Below are 20,684 nucleotides of genomic sequence, written 5' to 3' on the forward strand. Positions count from 1 at the left end.
TACCCTCTAACAACCCCCCCGTAGCGCCCCTGGTCTGGTCCCGCTGGCTGGAGCTGGACTGGACATCGGTGGAGCGGATTGCTTAGGCTCCGGTGTGGAGCAGCTGACCGGTACCTGACCAGGCACCGGTGAAACAGGCACGGGCTGTGCCGGACTGACGACGCGCACCACAGGCGGGGAGCAGGGACGGGCCGGACCGGGCTGGCGACGCGCACCACAGGCTTGGTGCGGGGAGCAGGAATGGACCGGGCTGACGAAGTGCACCACTGGCTTGGTGCGGGGAGCAGGAACAGGCCGGGCTGGGCTGACGACGCGCACCATTGGCTTGGTGCGGGGAGCAGGAATGGGCCGGACCGGGCTGACGAAGTGCACCACTGGCTTGGTGCGGGGAGCAGGAACAGGCCGGGCTGACGACGCACACCATTGGCTTGGTGCGGGGAGCAGGAACGGGCCAGACCGGGCTGACGAAGCGCACCACTGGCTTGGTGCGGGGAGCAGGAACAGGCCGGGCTGACGACGCGCACCATAGGCTTGGTGCGGGGAGCAGGACCAGGCCGGGCCGGGCTGGCGACGCGCACCATTGGCTTGGTGCGGGGAGCAGGGATGGGCCGGACCGGGCTGACGAAGCGCACCACTGGCTTGGTGCGGGGAGCAGGAACAGGCCGGACCGGGCTGATGACGCGCACCATTGGCTTGGTGCGAGGGGCAGGAACAGGCCGGGCCGGGCTGGCGAAGCGCACCATTGGCTTGGTGCGAGGGGCAGGAACAGGCCGGGCCGGGCTGGCGACACGCACCATTGGCTTGGTGCGAGGGGCAGGAACAGGCCGGGCCGGGCTGGCGACGCGCACCATTGGCTTGGTGCGAGGGGCAGGAACAGGCCGGGCCGGGCCTAGCGACGCGCACCATTGGCTTGGTGCGAGGGGCAGGAACAGGCTGGGCCGGGCTGGCGACGCGCACCATTGGCTTGGTGCGAAGGGCAGGAACAGGCCGTGCCGGGCTGGCGACACGCACCATTGGCTTGGTGCGAGGGGCAGGAACAGGCCGGGCCGGGCTAGCGACACGCACCACAGGCTTGGTGTGAGGGGCAGGAACAGGCCGGGCCGGGCTGGCGACGCGCACCATTGGCTTGGTGCGAGGGGTAGGAACAGGCTGGGCCGGGCTGGCGACGCGCACCATTGGCTTGGTGCGAAGGGCAGGAACAGGCCGTGCCGGGCTGGCGACGCGCACCACAGGCTTGGTGCGAGGGGCAGGAACAGGCCGGGCCGGGCTAGCGACACGCACCACAGGCTTGGTGTGAGGGGCAGGAACAGGCCGGGCCGGGCTGGCGACGCGCATCACAGGCTTGGTGCGAGGGACAGGAACAGGCCGGACCGTACTGGGAACACACACCACTGGCCTTGTGTGGGGATCAGGAACGGGCCGGACCGGACTGGTAACACACCTCAGTACCTCTCGCCGTGCCTCTACACTCTCCTTCCCTCTACTGACCAATGGCCCCCGTAACCTGGTGGCCTTCTCTCCTCGTCCACAAACTCGCCCTTTATCTGCCTCCAGCAGCCCCGTCGTCCATGCCGTGTGCCCCCCCAAAAAAAATTATTGGGGGTGCCTCTCGCCTGTCCGACGACGGCCCGGTTGGCGCCGCTTCTCCTCTCCTGCCTGGGTCTCCCCCTTCATCGCCCTCCGGTAACGGACGGCCTCCTCCTCCGTGATCTGCCCCCAACCGAGGAGGACATCCACTAACGTTACCTCCGGCGTTTGCTCCTGGACACGCTGCTTGGTCCTTTATTGGTGGGATCTTCTGTCACGATCGTCATACGAAGCAGACCAAGGCGCAGCGTGAAATGCGTACATCTTTTATTTCAGTACTTTCAAATACACAAAACAACAAAACGAAACGTGAAGTCCTCGGTCATACACACAAACCAACACGGAACAAGATCCCACAAAAGACAAGTGCACAAAAGGCTGCCTAAGTATGGTTCCCAATCAGAGACAACAAGCAACAGCTGATTCTCGTTGCCTCTGATTGAGAACCACCCCGGCCAACATAGAAACACAATGAACTAGAAACAGAACATAGAACACAAAACATAGACCCTACACACCCTGGCTCAACATATAAGAGTCCCCAGAGCCAGGGCGTGACAGTACCCCCCCCCCCCCAAAAGGCGCGGACTGTGACCGCGCCAACATAAACCCAACAGGGGAGGGGCCGGGTGGGCATTCCGCCTCGGAGGCGGATCCGGCTCCGGGCGAGACAACTACCCTCTAACAACCCCCCCGTAGCGCCCCTGGTCTGGTCCCGCTGGCTGGAGCTGGACTGGACATCGGTGGAGCGGATTGCTTAGGCTCCGGTGTGGAGCAGCTGACCGGTACCTGACCAGGCACCGGTGAAACAGGCACGGGCTGTGCCGGACTGACGACGCGCACCACAGGCGGGGAGCAGGGACGGGCCGGACCGGGCTGGCGACGCGCACCACAGGCTTGGTGCGGGGAGCAGGAATGGACCGGGCTGACGAAGTGCACCACTGGCTTGGTGCGGGGAGCAGGAACAGGCCGGGCTGGGCTGACGACGCGCACCATTGGCTTGGTGCGGGGAGCAGGAATGGGCCGGACCGGGCTGACGAAGTGCACCACTGGCTTGGTGCGGGGAGCAGGAACAGGCCGGGCTGACGACGCACACCATTGGCTTGGTGCGGGGAGCAGGAACGGGCCAGACCGGGCTGACGAAGCGCACCACTGGCTTGGTGCGGGGAGCAGGAACAGGCCGGGCTGACGACGCGCACCATAGGCTTGGTGCGGGGAGCAGGACCAGGCCGGGCCGGGCTGGCGACGCGCACCATTGGCTTGGTGCGGGGAGCAGGGATGGGCCGGACCGGGCTGACGAAGCGCACCACTGGCTTGGTGCGGGGAGCAGGAACAGGCCGGACCGGGCTGATGACGCGCACCATTGGCTTGGTGCGAGGGGCAGGAACAGGCCGGGCCGGGCTGGCGAAGCGCACCATTGGCTTGGTGCGAGGGGCAGGAACAGGCCGGGCCGGGCTGGCGACACGCACCATTGGCTTGGTGCGGGGAGCAGGAACAGGCCGGACCGGGCTGATGACGCGCACCATTGGCTTGGTGCGAGGGGCAGGAACAGGCCGGGCCGGGCTGGCGAAGCGCACCATTGGCTTGGTGCGAGGGGCAGGAACAGGCCGGGCCGGGCTGGCGACACGCACCATTGGCTTGGTGCGAGGGGCAGGAACAGGCCGGGCCGGGCTAGCGACACGCACCACAGGCTTGGTGTGAGGGGCAGGAACAGGCCGGGCCGGGCTGGCGACGCGCACCATTGGCTTGGTGCGAGGGGTAGGAACAGGCTGGGCCGGGCTGGCGACGCGCACCATTGGCTTGGTGCGAAGGGCAGGAACAGGCCGTGCCGGGCTGGCGACGCGCACCACAGGCTTGGTGCGAGGAGCAGGAACAGGCCGGACCGGGCTGATGACGCGCACCATTGGCTTGGTGCGAGGGGCAGGAACAGGCCGGGCCGGGCTGGCGAAGCGCACCATTGGCTTGGTGCGAGGGGCAGGAACAGGCCGGGCCGGGCTGGCGACACGCACCATTGGCTTGGTGCGGGGAGCAGGAACAGGCCGGACCGGGCTGATGACGCGCACCATTGGCTTGGTGCGAGGGGCAGGAACAGGCCGGGCCGGGCTGGCGAAGCGCACCATTGGCTTGGTGCGAGGGGCAGGAACAGGCCGGGCCGGGCTGGCGACACGCACCATTGGCTTGGTGCGAGGGGCAGGAACAGGCCGGGCCGGGCTAGCGACACGCACCACAGGCTTGGTGTGAGGGGCAGGAACAGGCCGGGCCGGGCTGGCGACGCGCACCATTGGCTTGGTGCGAGGGGTAGGAACAGGCTGGGCCGGGCTGGCGACGCGCACCATTGGCTTGGTGCGAAGGGCAGGAACAGGCCGTGCCGGGCTGGCGACGCGCACCACAGGCTTGGTGCGAGGGGCAGGAACAGGCCGGGCCGGGCTAGCGACACGCACCACAGGCTTGGTGTGAGGGGCAGGAACAGGCCGGGCCGGGCTGGCGACGCGCATCACAGGCTTGGTGCGAGGGACAGGAACAGGCCGGACCGTACTGGGAACACACACCACTGGCCTTGTGTGGGGATCAGGAACGGGCCGGACCGGACTGGTAACACACCTCAGTACCTCTCGCCGTGCCTCTACACTCTCCTTCCCTCTACTGACCAATGGCCCCCGTAACCTGGTGGCCTTCTCTCCTCGTCCACAAACTCGCCCTTTATCTGCCTCCAGCAGCCCCGTCGTCCATGCCGTGTGCCCCCCCCAAAAAAATTATTGGGGGTGCCTCTCGCCTGTCCGACGACGGCCCGGTTGGCGCCGCTTCTCCTCTCCTGCCTGGGTCTCCCCCTTCATCGCCCTCCGGTAACGGACGGCCTCCTCCTCCGTGATCTGCCCCCAACCGAGGAGGACATCCACTAACGTTACCTCCGGCGTTTGCTCCTGGACACGCTGCTTGGTCCTTTATTGGTGGGATCTTCTGTCACGATCGTCATACGAAGCAGACCAAGGCGCAGCGTGAAATGCGTACATCTTTTATTTCAGTACTTTCAAATACACAAAACAACAAAACGAAACGTGAAGTCCTCGGTCATACACACAAACCAACACGGAACAAGATCCCACAAAAGACAAGTGCACAAAAGGCTGCCTAAGTATGGTTCCCAATCAGAGACAACAAGCAACAGCTGATTCTCGTTGCCTCTGATTGAGAACCACCCCGGCCAACATAGAAACACAATGAACTAGAAACAGAACATAGAACACAAAACATAGACCCTACACACCCTGGCTCAACATATAAGAGTCCCCAGAGCCAGGGCGTGACAGGTCTTTTCCCATTTTAGTGAGATTTCTGTCTCCATGGAACCACGAAGGCTCATAAGGAAAGAACAAAGTGTTATTCAACTTGAATATTCATAAGGAAAGAACAAAGTGTTATTCAACTTGAATATGGTGAAGAGGTGAAGCAACACATTTTTTCAGAGCATGAAGCTCGTCTCCTATCTGTTAGTCCCCCAACACTAAACAAAGACTTCCCATCCAGATTCAGATCTTTCCTGAGGATGTACTCTGATAAAGGTGTATTTACCGCTTTGATCACTTTGTTGCATATGTTGATGAGAGGCGATGGAACAATCGTCTGACAACCTCTTATTTACCTGTGAACAGCCTCTCTGAGGAAACCAGCACAGTCACGTAACGTGGATGAAACTATGAAACTGACATAATTGGCTAGGCTACTGTCTACCAAAAGTCTGTATCTCCACTGAGAGAGGGGGGGAACACAGCCAGCCTGTCATGGTTAGGAGCCAAAGTGAGTTCTGTGGGCTTACTTTGATGCCACTTTTCCCAGACTCAAGTAATACAGAATATACCGCAAACTATTCATGTAGTTGTGATGTTTGTAGTTCACAAGCAGGTTGTTCCCATCAGCAGGGATCAGACAAACAGAAAGAGAACTTCACGATAATATTCTCAGAGAGAGGAGGAGCCATATGTCACCACAGACACATCAACAGAGGACACTATTAGTTCAGTTTGAAAAGGTTGTTATGTACCAGATATTACACTATGAACATAGCTAATTAACCTTAAAAACCTCAGTTTGCTTGGTATTTGAGAGAAAAATCAAGGGCCGTATTTATTAAGTATAGTATATGCCATTTAGCAGATACTTTTATCTAAAGCAACTTACACGTGCATACATTTTACGTATGGGTTGCCGCAGGAATCAAACCCACAACCCTGGCAGTGCAAGCGCCAAGCTCTGCCAACTGAGCTACAGAGTAGGAGTATTGATCTAGGATCAGGTCCCGCCCGTCCATGTAATGTTGTTGATTGTGATATAAAAGGCAAAACTGATCCTAAATCAGCAGTCCTACTCTGAGACGCTTGACACATACAGCCCTGGATCTTTTTTTAAACAGCTCACCCATCTTATCTGCGGTCATAACTTTGGACTGTAGAGGAGAATATCTCATACGGTCCACTCAACCCGAGGCTCAGGCTGGGGGATTGTTGTGAAAACCAGTCAAGCAGTGAGATGTCTGATATCTGAGCAAACCCTCACCGTGACAGGCAGATCACACACATCCTGTTCCTCAAATCAATCATATAGTACATCAAATCAAAAACAAATACAGACAAAAGCCGTTCAAAACCCAAACCTTGTATCAAAGAGCTCACAAACACTTGGAACTAAAACATATGGTGATGGGAATTGAATTCTAATTGGGGATAATAACAATGTCATACTGTGGCACAAATCGTGGCTCCCTGTTGATACAACAGCTGTGAAAATGGCCCCATTTCAACTAGAAACACCATTGACTGTTTGTCTGTCTCTTCATCAAACCAAATACTAGATTTCCTCTAATCTATGTTGCCTTGTAGTAGAGTGAGCATTCTAACAAATGGGGTGGCAGGTAGCCTAGTAGTTAAGAACATTGGGCCTGTAACCGAAAGGTGGCTGGTTCAAATCCCTGAGCCAAATAGTTGACAAATCTGTCAATGTGCCCTTGAGCAAGGCACCTAACCCTAATTGCTCATGTAAGTCACTCTGGATAAGAGCATCTGCTAAAATGTAGCTTTTAATGTCAGTGGAATCAGTCAATAAGAAAGGCTTAATTTAACCTTTTTTCTCTTTGCAAAATAATAGCACTCAAACAAACTACTCGCTGTCTGGGATAACATATTGAGGATATTGTTATGGGTTTCTTTTCTACAGCAATGGTTAATGAATACTACAACAAGTTGTTGAGAAATAGCAAATACTATAAGAGTAAAAGTCTGTTTCAGTTATGGTCTATTACACTGGACTGTAATAATTACAGCTGTATTATATTGGTGTCAATATAGATTTAAAGTTGACTGATTTCCCTGATGCATGAAATGAGATTAAAACATTTCCTTCATGCTGATTCATAGACAGATCATACAGTCTGTCTGTCTGGCCATCAGTATTTTTGAAAGCATGCAGCCTAGTTGACTGCACTTATGTCTGGTTTCACTGCAACTTAACACAACCAACACAGCTAAATGCAGACCTGACATTTTAACACTGCGATCATATAAAAAGGCTTTGTCTCCCTCCCTCCCTGTCTGTCTACACCTGATGCACTCACTATACAGATCTGTAAACAATGCAGAAGTAAAATTGCATGTTGACTTGCCCTAGTAATGGTTATGTGTTTGTGATACTGTACCTTTATATCAAAATAGCAGTCCAATCAACAAATATGGATACAAATCATAATACATTTTGCTGAAAGCAACAGATGATACAAAACAGCTCTTGTTCCATGTTGTTTCATCATGATAATCTGTACTGAATTTAGGACAATATTGCACAACTTTCCCAAATAAACCAAGTACAGTATATAGTACTGAATAGTCTCTAGTCCCTGCATGGTGTATATACTATAAGGTGAAAGTCTGATCAATTTCCCATGAAAATTGTCAGTAATTTACCAAATTAACAGTACCTTCTGTCAATCATCAAACCATTATTGTCTTTGAATAAAATGTAGATGATATCCAAGGAAAGTTCCAAGGCCATACATTTGTTTCATAATTTGCATGTTTGTATACTCAAATGTTTACCGCATCCCACTGGGACTGCTTTGAAGTATTTTGAAGGTAGGAAAACACTATTTAGGAATCCATAGCAACATAATTGCTCATACTGGGAGTAATGGTTATTGTATGGATCCTCCTCTGACCAAACATCCTTTTGGCTCTTTCTTGAAATACACTGTAAAGATGTCATTCATCAAAAGAGCAATATACACCCACACCCACAACCCTCCTATAAATATATACATTCAAAATAGCCAAACCTTTTAGTCAAATCGTTACAGCAAACTACCCCAATAGAATGCCACTGATTAGACATTATGGGCTCTATTTTCAGCTGGCGTTAAGGCGGCGCTAATGTCAAGATTTGAGGTCTGTCCTTAAATTAAAACTTGTGCCAATTTCAAGCAGCGCTACTAGTGATAAGACTCACCAAAAGCTAGTCTTAGCAGTATGGTATCGATTTTGCCAGTGGAGGCGCACAGTAGCCTATTCAGTAGCCTATAACCAATGCTTTATTAAATTATCCCGAGCAACATAACAGTCATTATATTTGACATTATTTTTGTCCATATGCAGCTTCTGTGGACTCATTAGGCATAACAGGCTTCCTACAGTCACTGACACCTTCCATTCAATGGGCATCACACATGTGTGATGCCCATTGAATGGAAGGTGTCAGTGACTGTAGGAAGCATGTTTAGGAACATCAAGTTATTACAATAGTCTGCTTATTGTTTTTCCTTTATCATTTAGTTAGAAAATGACAACTTCCACTTTCATCTGTTGGACCGAACTGTAAAATCGCGGGTATTCCGCTGTCCTTGGTGCTGAATCCGCTTGTCGCCTAGGCTGTGTTCCTGTTCCTTTGTTTACGTTTTACGTGGCAATGTCACTAACAGGCCATATGGATGGAAGACTAATCTTATTATAACGTTTGGGCAATGTCCAAATGTCCATGGCTCAAACATGCAGTGCATTTTCGAAATGCGAACGCAATTACGAATATTTCCATCTTGAAGACAATAAAAAAAACTAGATTAGCTACATGTTTGTTATAATTAGGCCTATTGTAGGGTTACTGTATACTATTTAATAAACGTCAATGGATAGGACAAATATCCATGCCTCCTGCCGAAGAGCCCTTAGGCCTACGTGTGCATACATTGCCTTACACTCATGGAACGAGAGATGCGATTTATGATATCATGCTTCTAACCCGATCCTATTTAGAAATATTGTTGTTGTTGTTTTAAAAAACAGTTTGATTGTTTTTCGTTTATTAGAAAGATTCACCGGCCATGGGTTTATGTTGAGAACGTACATGTCTCGAATGCAATGTAATTTCGTCTGCTTTTCTGGAGAAGTGCAATATTATCCATAAGATGGTTCCATGATGTTTATAAAACGTTACATTTGGGAGCAGTATAACTATAGAGATCCTATTAAATCAGCCTGGTCTCATACATTAGACGTAATATAGTAAACTAAAATCTGGGACACTCAAATGAGTATGATATGTTAAGTTTGTTAAGGTTACATAAGACAGAGGGTTACTTAATGCAAAAACGAAAGTAGGGTTGTTGGTCGGGGTGGATGGGTTGGCATATAACGGGAATGTCTAGCAACCTAAAGGTTGCAAGTTCAAATCTCATATTGGACAACTTTAGCATTTTTGCTAATTAGCAACATTTCAACTAGGCTACTTACTGCTTTTTAGCTACTTTGCAACTAGCATTTTAGCTAACCCTTCCCCTAACCCTAACCTTAACCCTTTTAGCTAACCCTTCCCCTTACCCTAACCTTAACCCTTTAACATAACTCCTAAACTTAACCCTTGCCTTAACCCTAACCCCTAACCCATAGCCCAGCTAACTTTAGCCACCTAGCTAAATTCGTAACATATCATACGTTTCGCAAATTCGTAACATATTGTACTTGTTGTAATTCTAAACATATCACACGAAATGGGTGATGGACATTCACAAATGACTACATCACAGGAGGTTGGTGGCACCTTAATTGGGGAGGACGGGCTCGTGGTAATGGCTGGAGCGGAATTGGTGGAATGGTATCAAACACATGGTTTCTATGTGTTTGATGCCATTCCATTTGTGCTGTTCCAGCCATTATTATGAGCCATCCTCCCTTCAGCAGCCTCCACTGTACTACATTCCATACGAAACGTAACTAATACTAAATGGAGTGTCTCGGATTTATGTACAGAATAATACGAAATGCTCTGAGACCAGGTTGATTACATTTCTATTCTAATTCCTAATTCTATGAGTATAACAGTGAGTGGACATTCACCCTTTCTCTTTATATTGGATCTTTGTCCAGCTCCTGTGAAAAGTTTGGATGTGGGTAAAAAACCCTCCATAGTGTAAGTTGCCTTGTCTGTATTATATGCCCACAGGGAGCAAGTATGGTGCCTGTAACTGTAAACATAGCCTATTTAAAACAAGTTGTTTAGTTTTTATTTGAATTTTATTAGAATACAATGTATTTTAGGCCTTATCAATAGCCTAGTGAATTTAATCTTGCTTATTGACTACATTTGGCATGTCCATGTCCAGACTGCAATTTACAGTAGACCTAGCCCCTATATCAGTGGGAATGCTATAGCCTATATTTAAAAGAAAATCCATATTGAAACAATGCAATTAGAACAATGTGGACAGCAAACATGTTTAAAATATTTAGCTAATATTGGGCAGGCTATTTAATGAACTAGGCTATAACAGAATAACATTCAAATTGGAGTTGATGACAACGCTATACACAAAAGTCTAGAAATACACAACTTGAAGCAACCACATATTTAGCCATGGAGCACGTTCTGATTGGCCAGTGAGGGGCCAAGCCTTGACACACCCACAACTTGTTTATTTATCAAAACTCAGCCCCTTTGATCCACCGCCAGCTACTACGACCATAATTTCGGTTGTGAAAATAGCAAAGAATATTTCGGACATACCCCTGAACCTATAATTATATACAAAATAATAATAAAATAAAAATATTGTTGTCAGGCAACAATGACCTGCCACCGGGGTCTGACAACTTGGATGGAGAATTACTGAGGATAATAGCTGACGATATTTCCACTCCAATTTGCCATATCTTCAATCTAAGCCCACTAGAAGGTGTGTGCCTTCAGGCCTGGAGGGAAGCAAAAGTCATTCCACTACCCAAGAATAGTAAAGCCCCCTTTACTGGCTCAAATAGCCAACCAATCCGCCTGTTACCAACCAGATACAATGCTATTTTAAGTAAACAAATTGACAACAGACTTTCAGCATGCTTATAGGGAAGGACATTCAACAAGCATAGCAATTACACAAATGACTGATGATTGGCTGAAAGAAATTGATGATAAAAATATTTGTTAGACTTCAGTGTGGCTTTTGACATTATCAATCATAGTCTGCTGCTCGAAAAACGTACACTGCCAGTCAAAAGTTTGGACACACTTACTCATTCAAGGGGTTTTCTTTATTTTTACTATTTTTTACATTGTAGAATAATAGTGAAGACATCAAAACTATGAAAAAACACACATGGAATCATATAGTAACCACAAAAGTGTTAAACAAATCAAATATATTTTATATTTGAGATTCTTCAAATAGCCACCCTTTGCCTTGATGACAGCTTTGCACACTCTTGGCATTCTCTCAAGCAGCTTCACCTGGAATGCTTTTCCAACCATCTTGAAGGAGTTCACACATATGATGAGAACTTGTTGGCTGCTTTTCCTTCACTCTGTGTCCGACTCATCCCAAACCATCTCAATTGGGTTGAGGTTGGGGGATTGTGGAGGCCAGGTCATCTGATGCAGCACTCCATCACTCTCCTTCTTGGTCAAATAGCCCTTACACATCCTGGAGGTGTGTTGGGTCATTGTCCTGTTGAAAAACAAATGATAGTCCCACTAAGCCCAAACCAGATGGGATGGCGTATCGCTGCAGAATGCTGTGGTAGCCATTGTGGTTAAGTGTGCCTTGAATTCTAAATAAATCACAGACAGTGTCACCAGCAAAGCACCCCCACACCATAACACCTCCTCCTCCATGCTTTACGGTGGGAAATACACATGCAGAGATAATCCGTTCACCCACACCGCGTCTCACAAAGACACGGCGGTTGGAACCAAAAATCTCCAATTTGGACTCCAGACCAAAGGACACATTTCCACCGGTCTAATGTCCATTACTCGTGTTTCTTGGCCGAAGAAAATCTCTTCTTCTTATTGGTGTCCTTTAGTAGTGGTTCCTTTGCAGCAATTAGACCATGAAGGCCTGATTCACACGGTCTCCTCTGAAGAGTTGATGTTGAGATTATTCTACAATGTAGAAAAACCCTTGAATGAGTAGGTGTGTCCAAACTTTTGACTGGTACTGTATGTGTTATGGCTTTACAGCCCCTGCTATATTGTGGATAAATAACTACCTGTCTAACAGAACACAGAGGGTGTTCTTTAATGGAAGCCTCTCCAACATATCCAGGTAGAATCAGGAATTCCCCAGGGCAGCTGTCTAGACCCATTACTTTTTTCAATCTTTACTTATGACATGCCACTGGCTTTGTGTCTCTATGTATGAAAATTACACAACACTGAACACATCAGCTACTACAGTAACTGAAATGACTGCAACACTTAACAAAGAGCTGCAGTTAGTTTCAGAATGAGTGGCAATAAATAAGTTAGTCCTAAATATTTCAAAAACTAAAAGCATTGTATTTGGGACAAATCATTCACTAAACCATAAACCTCAACTAAATCCTGTAATGAATAATGTGGAAATTGAGCACTTTGAGGTGACTAAACTGCTTGGAGTATCCCTGGATTGTAAACTGTCAAAACATGTTGATACAACAGTAGCTAAGATGGGGAGAAGTTTGTCTATAATAAAGTGTTGCTCTGCCTTCTTAACAACACTATCAACAAGGCAGGTCCTACAGGCCCTAGTTTTGTCGCATCTGGACTACTGTTCAGTCGTGTGGTCAGGTGCCACAAAGAGGGACTTAGGAAAATTACAATTGGCTCAGAACAGGGTAGCACAGCTGGCCCTTAAATGTGCACAGAGAGCTAACAGTAAATCAAATCAAATCAAATCAAATTTTATTGGCCACATGCGCCGAATACAACAGGTGCAGACATTACAGTGAAATGCTTACTTACAGCCCTTAACCAACAGTGCATTTATTTTTAATAAAAAAAGTAGAATAAAACAACAAAAAAGTGTTGAGAAAAAAAGAGCAGAAGTAAAATAAAATAACAGTAGGGAGGCTATATATACAGGGGGGTACCGGTGCAGAGTCAATGTGCGGGGGCACCGGCTAGTTGAGGTAGTTGAAGTAATATGTACATGTGGGTAGAGTTAAAGTGACTATGCATAAATTATTAACAGAGTAGCAGCAGCGTAAAAAGATGGGGTGGGGGGGCAGTGCAAATAGTCAGGGTAGCCATGATTAGCTATTTTAGAGTCTTATGGCTTGGGGGTAGAAGCTGTTGAGAAGTATTTTGGACCTAGACTTGGCACTCCGGTACCGCTTGCCGTGTGGTAGCAGAGAGAACAGTCTATGACTAGGGTGGCTGGAGTCTTTGACAATTTTGTGGGCCTTCCTCTGACACCGCCTGGTATAGAGGTCCTGGATGGCAGGAAGCTTGGCCCCAGTGATGTACTGGGTCGTACGCACTACCCTCTGTAGTGCCTTGCGGTCGGAGGCCAAGCAGTTGCCATACCAGGTGGTGATGCAACCAGTCAGGATGCTCTCGATGGTGCATCTGAGGACCCATGCCAAATCTTTTCAGTCTCCTGAGGGGGAATATGCTTTGTCGTGCCCTCTTCACGACTGTCTTGGTGTGTTTGGACCATGATAGTTTGTTTGTTCCTGTTCCACTACAGCCCCGTCGATGAGAATGGGGGCGTGCTCAGTCCTCTTTTTTTCCCTGTAGTCCACAATCATCTCCTTTGTCTTGGTCACGTTGTGGAAGAGGTTGTTATCCTGACACCACACGGCCAGGTCTCTGATCTCCTCCCTATAGGCTGTCTCATCGTTGTCGGTGATCAGGCCTACAACTGTTGTGTCATCGGCAAACTTAATGATGGTGTTGGAGTCGTGCCTGGCCATGCAGTCATGGGTGAACAGGAAGTACAGGAGGGGACTGAGCACGCACCCCTGAGGGGCCCCCGTGTTGAGGATCAGTGTGGCAGATGTGTTGTTACCTACTCTTATCACCTGGGGGCGGCCCGTCAGGAAGTCCAGGATCCAGTTGCAGAGGGTGGTGTTTAGTCCCAGGATCCTTAACTTAGTGATGAGCTTTGAGGGCACTATGGTGTTGAATGCTGAGCTGTAGTCAATGAATAGCATTCTCACGTACGTGTTCCTCTTGTCCAGGTGGGAAAGGGCAGTGTGGAGTGCAATAGAGATTGCATCATCTGTGGATCTGTTGGGGCGGTATGCAAATTGGAGTGGGTCTAGGGTTTCTGGGATAGTGGTGTTGATGTGAGCCATGACCAGCCTTTCAAAGCACTTCATGGCTACAGATGTCAGTGCTACGGGTCGGTAGTCATTTAGGCAGGTTATCTTAGAGTCCTTGGGCACAGGGACTATGGTGGTCTGCTTATAACATGTTGGTATTACAGACTCAGTCCGGGACATGTTGAAAATGTCAGTGAAGACACTTGCCAGTTGGTCAGCACATGCTCGGAGTACACGTCCTGGTTATCCGTCTGGCCCTGCGGCCTTGTGAATGTTGACCTGCTTAAAAGTCTTACTCACATCGGCTACGGAGAGCGTGATCACATAGTCATCCGGAACAGCTGGTGCTCTCATGCATGCTTCAGTGTTGCTTGCCTCGAAGCGAGCATAGAAGTGGTTTAGCTCGTCTGGAAGTCTTGTGTCACTGGGCAGCTCGCGGCTGTGCTTCCCTTTGTAGTCTGTAATAGTTTTCAAGCCCTGCCACATCCGACGAGCATCAGAGCCGGTGTAGTACGATTCAATCTTAGTCCTGTATTGACTCTTTGCCTGTTTGATGGTTCATCGGAGGGCATAGCGGGTTTTCTTATAAGCGTCCGGGTTAGAGTCCCGCTCCTTGAAAGCGGCAGCTCTACCCTTTAGCTCAGTGCGGATGTTTCCTGTAATCCATGGCTTCTGGTTGGGGTATGTACGTACGGTCACTGTGGGGACGACATCATCGATGCACTTATTGATGAAGCCAGTGACTGATGTGGTGTACTCCTCAATGCTATCTGAAGAATCCTGGAACATGTTCCAGTCTGTGCTAGCAAAACAGTCCTGTAACTTAGCATCTGCGTCATCTGACCACTTTTTTATTAACCGAGTCACTGGTGCTTCCTGCTTTAGTTTTTGCTTATAAGCAGGAATCAGGAGGATAGAGTTATGGTCAGATTTGCCAAATGGAGGGCGAGGGAGAGCTTTGTATGCGTCTCTGTGTGTAGAGTAAAGGTGGTCTAGAGTTTTTTTTCCCTCTGGTTGCACATTTAACATGCTGGTAGAAATTAGGTAGAACGGATTTAAGTTTCCCTGCATTAAAGTCCTCGGCCACTAGGAGCGCTGCCTCTGGATGAGCGTTTTTCTGTTGACTTATGGCCTTATACAGCTCATTCAGTGCAATCTTAATGCCAGCATTGGTTTGTGGTGGTAAATAGACAGCTATGAAAAATATAGATGAAAACTCTCTTGGTAAATAGTGTGGTCTACAGCTTATCATAAGATACTCTACCTCAGGCGAGCAAAACCTCGAGACTTCCTTAGTATTTGATTTTGTGCACCAGCTGTTGTTTACAAATATACACAGACCGCCTCCCCTTGTCTTACCGGAGTCAGACGTTCTATCCTGCCGATGTAGCGTATAGCCCGCTAGCTGTATGTTATCCATGTCGTCGTTCAGCCACGACTCGGTGAAACATAAGATATTACAGTTTTTAATGTCCTGTTGGTAGGATAACCGTAATCTTAGGTCATCCAATTTATTCTCCAATGATTGAAGATTGGCTAATAGGCTTGATGGGAGCGGCAGTTTACTCGCTCGCCGTCGGATCCTTACAAGGCACCCCGACCTACGTCCACGATATCTACGTCTCTTCCTCATGCGAATGACAGGGATTTGGGCCTTGTCGGGTGTCTGTAGGATATCCTTCGCGGCCGCCTCATTGAAGAAAAAATCTTTGTCCAATACGAGGTGAGTAATCACTGTCCTGATATCCAGAAGCTCTTTTTGGTTATAAGAGACGATGGCAGAAACATTATGTACAAAATAAATTACAAATAACGCAGAAAAACACACATAATAGTACAATTGGTTAGAGGGCTGTAAAACGGCAGCCATCTTCTCTGGCGCCATGATCCACAAAGATAATAATATGCATGTCAATCTCTCATGGCTCAAAGTGGAGGAGAGATTTACTTCATCACTACGTGTTTTTGTAAGAAGTGTTGACATGCTGAATGCACCGAGCTGTCTGTTTAAACTAATAGCACACAGCTCGGACACAAATGCATACCCCACAAGACATGCCACCAGAGGTCTCTTCACAATCCCCAAGTCCAGAACAGACAATGGGAGGTGCACAGTACTACATAGAGCCATGACTACATGGAACTCTATTCAACATCAGGTAACTGATGCAAGCAGTAGAATCAGATTAAAAAACAGATACAAATACACCTTATGGAACAGCAGGGACTGTGAAGAGACACACACGCAGGTACAGACATACGCTAGCACACACACGCTAGCACATGCACTCATGGTCATGGTCAAATGTTTTGAGAATGACACAAGTATTGGTCTTCACAAAGTTTGCTGCTTCAGTGTTTTTAGATATTTTTGTCAGATGTTACTATGGTATACTGAAGTATAATTACAAGCATTCCATACGTGTGAAAGGCTTTTATTGACAATTACATTAAGTTTATGCAAAGAGTCAATATTTGCAGTGTTGACCCTTCTTTTTCAAGACCTCTGCAATCCGCCCTGGCATGCTGTCAATTAACTTCTGGGCCACATCCTGACTGATGGCAGCCCATTCTTGCATAATCAATGCTTGGAGTTTGTCAGAATTTGTGGGGTTTTGTTTGTCCACCCGCCTCTTGAGGATTAACCACAAGTTCTCAATGGGATTAAGGTCTGGGGAGTTTCCTGGCCATGGACCCAAAATGTCAATGTTTTGTTCCCCGAGCCACTTAGTTATCAGTTTTGCCTTATGGCAAGGTGCTCCATCATGCTGGAAAAGGCATTGTTCGTCACCAAACTGTTCTTGGATGGTTGGGAGAAGTTGCTCTCGGAGGATGTGTTGGTAGCATTCTTTATTCATGGCTGTGTTCTTAGGCAAATTTGTGAGTGAGCCCACTCCCTTGGCTGAGAAGCAACCCCACACATGAATGGTCTTAGGATGCTTTACTGTTGGCATGACACAGGACTGATGGTAGCGCTCACCTTGTCTTCTCCGGACAAGCTTTTTTCCAGATGCCCCAAACAATCGGAAAGGGGAATCATCAGAGAAAATGACTTTACCCCAGTCATTTACATTTACATAATTTAGCAGACGCTCTTATCCAGAGCGACTTACAGTCCTCAGCAGTCCAATCCCTGTACCTTTTGCAGAATATCAGTCTGTCCCTGATGTTTTTTCTGGAGAGAAGTGGCTTCCTCCCTGCCCTTCTTGACACCAGGCCATCCTCCAAATGTCTTTGCCTCACTGTTCGTGCAGATGCACTCACACCTGCCTGCTGCCATTCCTGAGCAAGCTCTGCACTGGTGGTGCCCTGATCCCGCAGCTGAATCAACTTTAGGAGACGGTTCTGGCGCTTGCTGGACTTTCTTGGGCGCCCTGAAGCCTTCTTCACAACAATTGAACCTCTCTCCTTGAAGTTCTTGATGATCCGATAAATGGTTGATTTAGGTGCAATCTTACTAGCAGCAATATCCTTGCCTGTGAAGCCCTTTTTGTGCAAAGCAATGATGACGGCACGTGTTACTTTGCAGGTAACCATGGTTAACAGAGGAAGAACAATGATTTCAAGCACCACCCTCCTTTTAAAGCTTCCAGTCTGTTATTCTAACTCAATCAGCATGACAGAGTGAGAGAATCACTGACATGATGTCAGCTGGTCCTTTTGTGGCAGGGCTGAAATGCAGTGGAAATGATTTTTTGGGATTAAATTCATTTTCATGGCAAAGAGGGACTTTGCAATTAATTGCAATTCATCTGATCACTCTTCATAACATTCTGGAGTATATGCAAATTGCCATCATAAAAACTGAGGCAGCAGACTTTGTGAAAATTAATATTTGTGACATTCTCAAAACTTTTGACCACGACTGTACACACACGTACATTGTAATATTGTTGTATGGTGGCATTATACATTTTGTATTGTAGATGGGTAGTGGTGTAATAATGTTATATGATGTACTGTTTTATAATTTTCCATTTTTATTTCACTAGTCCTGCATGTTGGAGCTTGAAGCCTAAGATTTTCACTGTACCCTGCAATCACACCTGCAACCCTGTACATGTGACTATTAAACAATCTGAATCTGAAACGTATATTTTGTTTTATGTGTGATGTGTGTTTGGACCCCAGGAAGAGTAGCTGTTGCCTTGGCAGCAGCTAATGGGGGTCCCTAAAATAATGCAGCATTAAGATTTACCTTTGCATTCAGTAGGTTTGTTAAAATAGAGCCATGTGAAACCAAGTCTACATCCCAAATAGAACCCTGCTCCCTATATAGTGCACTACTTTTGACCAGGGCCCATATAGGCTCTGGTCAAAAGTAGTGCACTATATGGGAATAGGGTGCCATTTGGGATGCATACAATGTATTCACCCTGTGTATCATTATACACTCTCCCATTAATTCACCTTGAGCAGCAAAAGGTCAATAGATTGTAAATGGAATGGAATAGGCTTAGGATGAGCATGGGTTTTAATATAAAACCCCTTATGAAATAATCTGTAGCATTTTCCGAGTATTTGTGTGTCCAGAACAAACGGCTGTGTAATCCTAAAATGTGACCTGTTGCCAAGAGGACAATAGAAATGATTGTCAGGGCTTTCATGATAATGAGAGTGAATTTAAATAACAGGAGATGGAGGCAGAGAATTGTCAAAAGCCATTCGAATTATTGCTCAAAAGCATTCTGTTGATTGGAGTTAGCGTATTTTTATACTGATCAGTTCAGGGCCAAAGGCATTTAGTCAATGTTCCCTCTAATGTTTTGGGGCACTGAGCAAATTTTAGGTCTTGTGAGCGGAAACTTGAACACTGAGGCTGTACCCTTACAGTTTTAGACAGTAGCCAATAGGCTATTGTGGCTATTTGAGCATAATGTAGGCCTACCAACAAAACCATTTGAGCAAATCCCATAACATTTTCACATGGAAATAGCTTTTGATTTATATGATATAGCCTATAGTAGCCTATATGTGTTTACATTATGAAGGGCTTGACATTAATTAATGATTTTTTTCTTGGTCTGTAACACCATGGGCCAAATAGGTGATTGTAAATTGCATTGTTTTGTGTTTACAAAACACAATTAATTATTATTGCCAAACAGAGAATTAGACAAGTGTGGGCCCTCTCCCTATTGGTTATTTGCATATTCAAGCCTATCTGAAAATACTACACTGCCCCTTTAATGAAGCCATACGCGTTTTACCCAACTAGTTTTTCTAAAACTACTTGAAATGTATCCTACACGTTTTGCACTCTTGTAGAAAGCAGTAACTCCCCATTGTTGACCTATATTTATCCATAACTGGGCTAATAACTCGTTAACTATCAAAGAATATCAACAAATGTGCACACGCGCGGCTTTGCGCTCAGATCTGAACCGATCTGAAAAGCGCATTCACTTGCGTGTGATTGAAAGACCGCTCGTGGGCTACCCCCACCAATAGAATTCTCCTCCGCTGCGCTCTGGCTCTGCCTACAACAAAATCAGTCTTGCAAAGTTATATTTGTTTTGGTTTGTTGCATTGAAAAGGGGCTGATATCATGTTGATTCGATCACAGATTTTGATGTATTTATATAGTGCAAATTAATGGGGCGAACTCAGTGAAGTTCCATCTCTTGCGTCTCTGCGCTGCATGGCATTTCTTCTGCGCCGCAGACCTGGAGTGAGTGCGCGGTCGCGCACGCGCGCAGTTTAGCGTGAACATTGCTTACAGTATAACAATATGAGAATCAAAATCAACACATTGCATTTTTTTGTTGCCTCCAACATGAAATACATTTATACAGTTCTTAGTTAAACAATTATATTACTTTACTCCTTGTGGAAATGAGTTGTGCTGCACGGGTGCTTAGTTTTACGGTGATCCTATTTGTAATCATGTATGTAGATTACATTTTATGGCCACTGGCAAACCTTAGCATAAATAACATAAATATATTTACAATAACCATGCAGTGACAAATTATTCCTGCGTTCATTTCGGGCTATAGGCTATGATTTATAGCCTACAAAGGTACCCTCAAGGCAAACCTTATAATTTTAACAAAGGGTAGATTGTTTGATTTTCTGTCCACATTCAACTCCTTGCAACAACTCATCAATAGTCTACTGACCTTTTCTTGTGGACCTCCTCCTCCTTCTCCTTTTGAACTGGCTTCTCAGCTCACACTCTGAAGTTCCCATAGTTCGGGTGCTATTTCCAAGAACCGCAGCCATGAGGCACAATAATAAACTCCTACAGTGTCCGTGGAATGCTTTTCCCTTGTTGAGAACTGGTGAAATGAGAAGCGGAGACTATCCAAGTAAAGTTCCGGACTATTTCACTGAAGCGCCGTAGTAATATGTGTGAGGTTTACCGCCCGGAATCTCCCTGCTGCTGTTTTTGGGTGCCACCTATATTCTTGCTGTGACAGCCTTTTTATAAAGTGACATCATTTAGACTGGATAGGAGAACCACCACACGCTCGAAGGGCTAAGCACTGTATTTTGCTCTAATGCGAAGTGTTGTGTGCTTTGTTCCCCTATTCAAAATGAACAACA

At 47.3% G+C, this 20,684-nt stretch overlaps 1 protein-coding gene across 1 annotated transcript in view; it reads right to left on the reverse strand.

Annotated features, from left to right (window-relative positions):
- LOC311146263 (double-stranded RNA-specific editase B2-like) overlaps positions 1-20,360 on the reverse strand; it is a gene marked incomplete at both ends in the record, with an annotated part of 42,805 nt that extends 22,445 nt beyond the window's left edge. Inside the window, one exon of the mRNA XM_084182759.1 lies at positions 20,258-20,360. Coding sequence (XP_084038885.1) covers positions 20,258-20,360 — 103 coding nt within the window. The remainder of the gene's footprint in view (positions 1-20,257) is intronic.
- Between the last annotated feature and the right edge of the window lie 324 nt (positions 20,361-20,684).

This window comes from Coregonus lavaretus, assembly GCF_964263955.1.
Source record: "Coregonus lavaretus genome assembly, chromosome: 19".
Lineage (NCBI taxonomy): Eukaryota > Metazoa > Chordata > Actinopteri > Salmoniformes > Salmonidae > Coregonus > Coregonus lavaretus.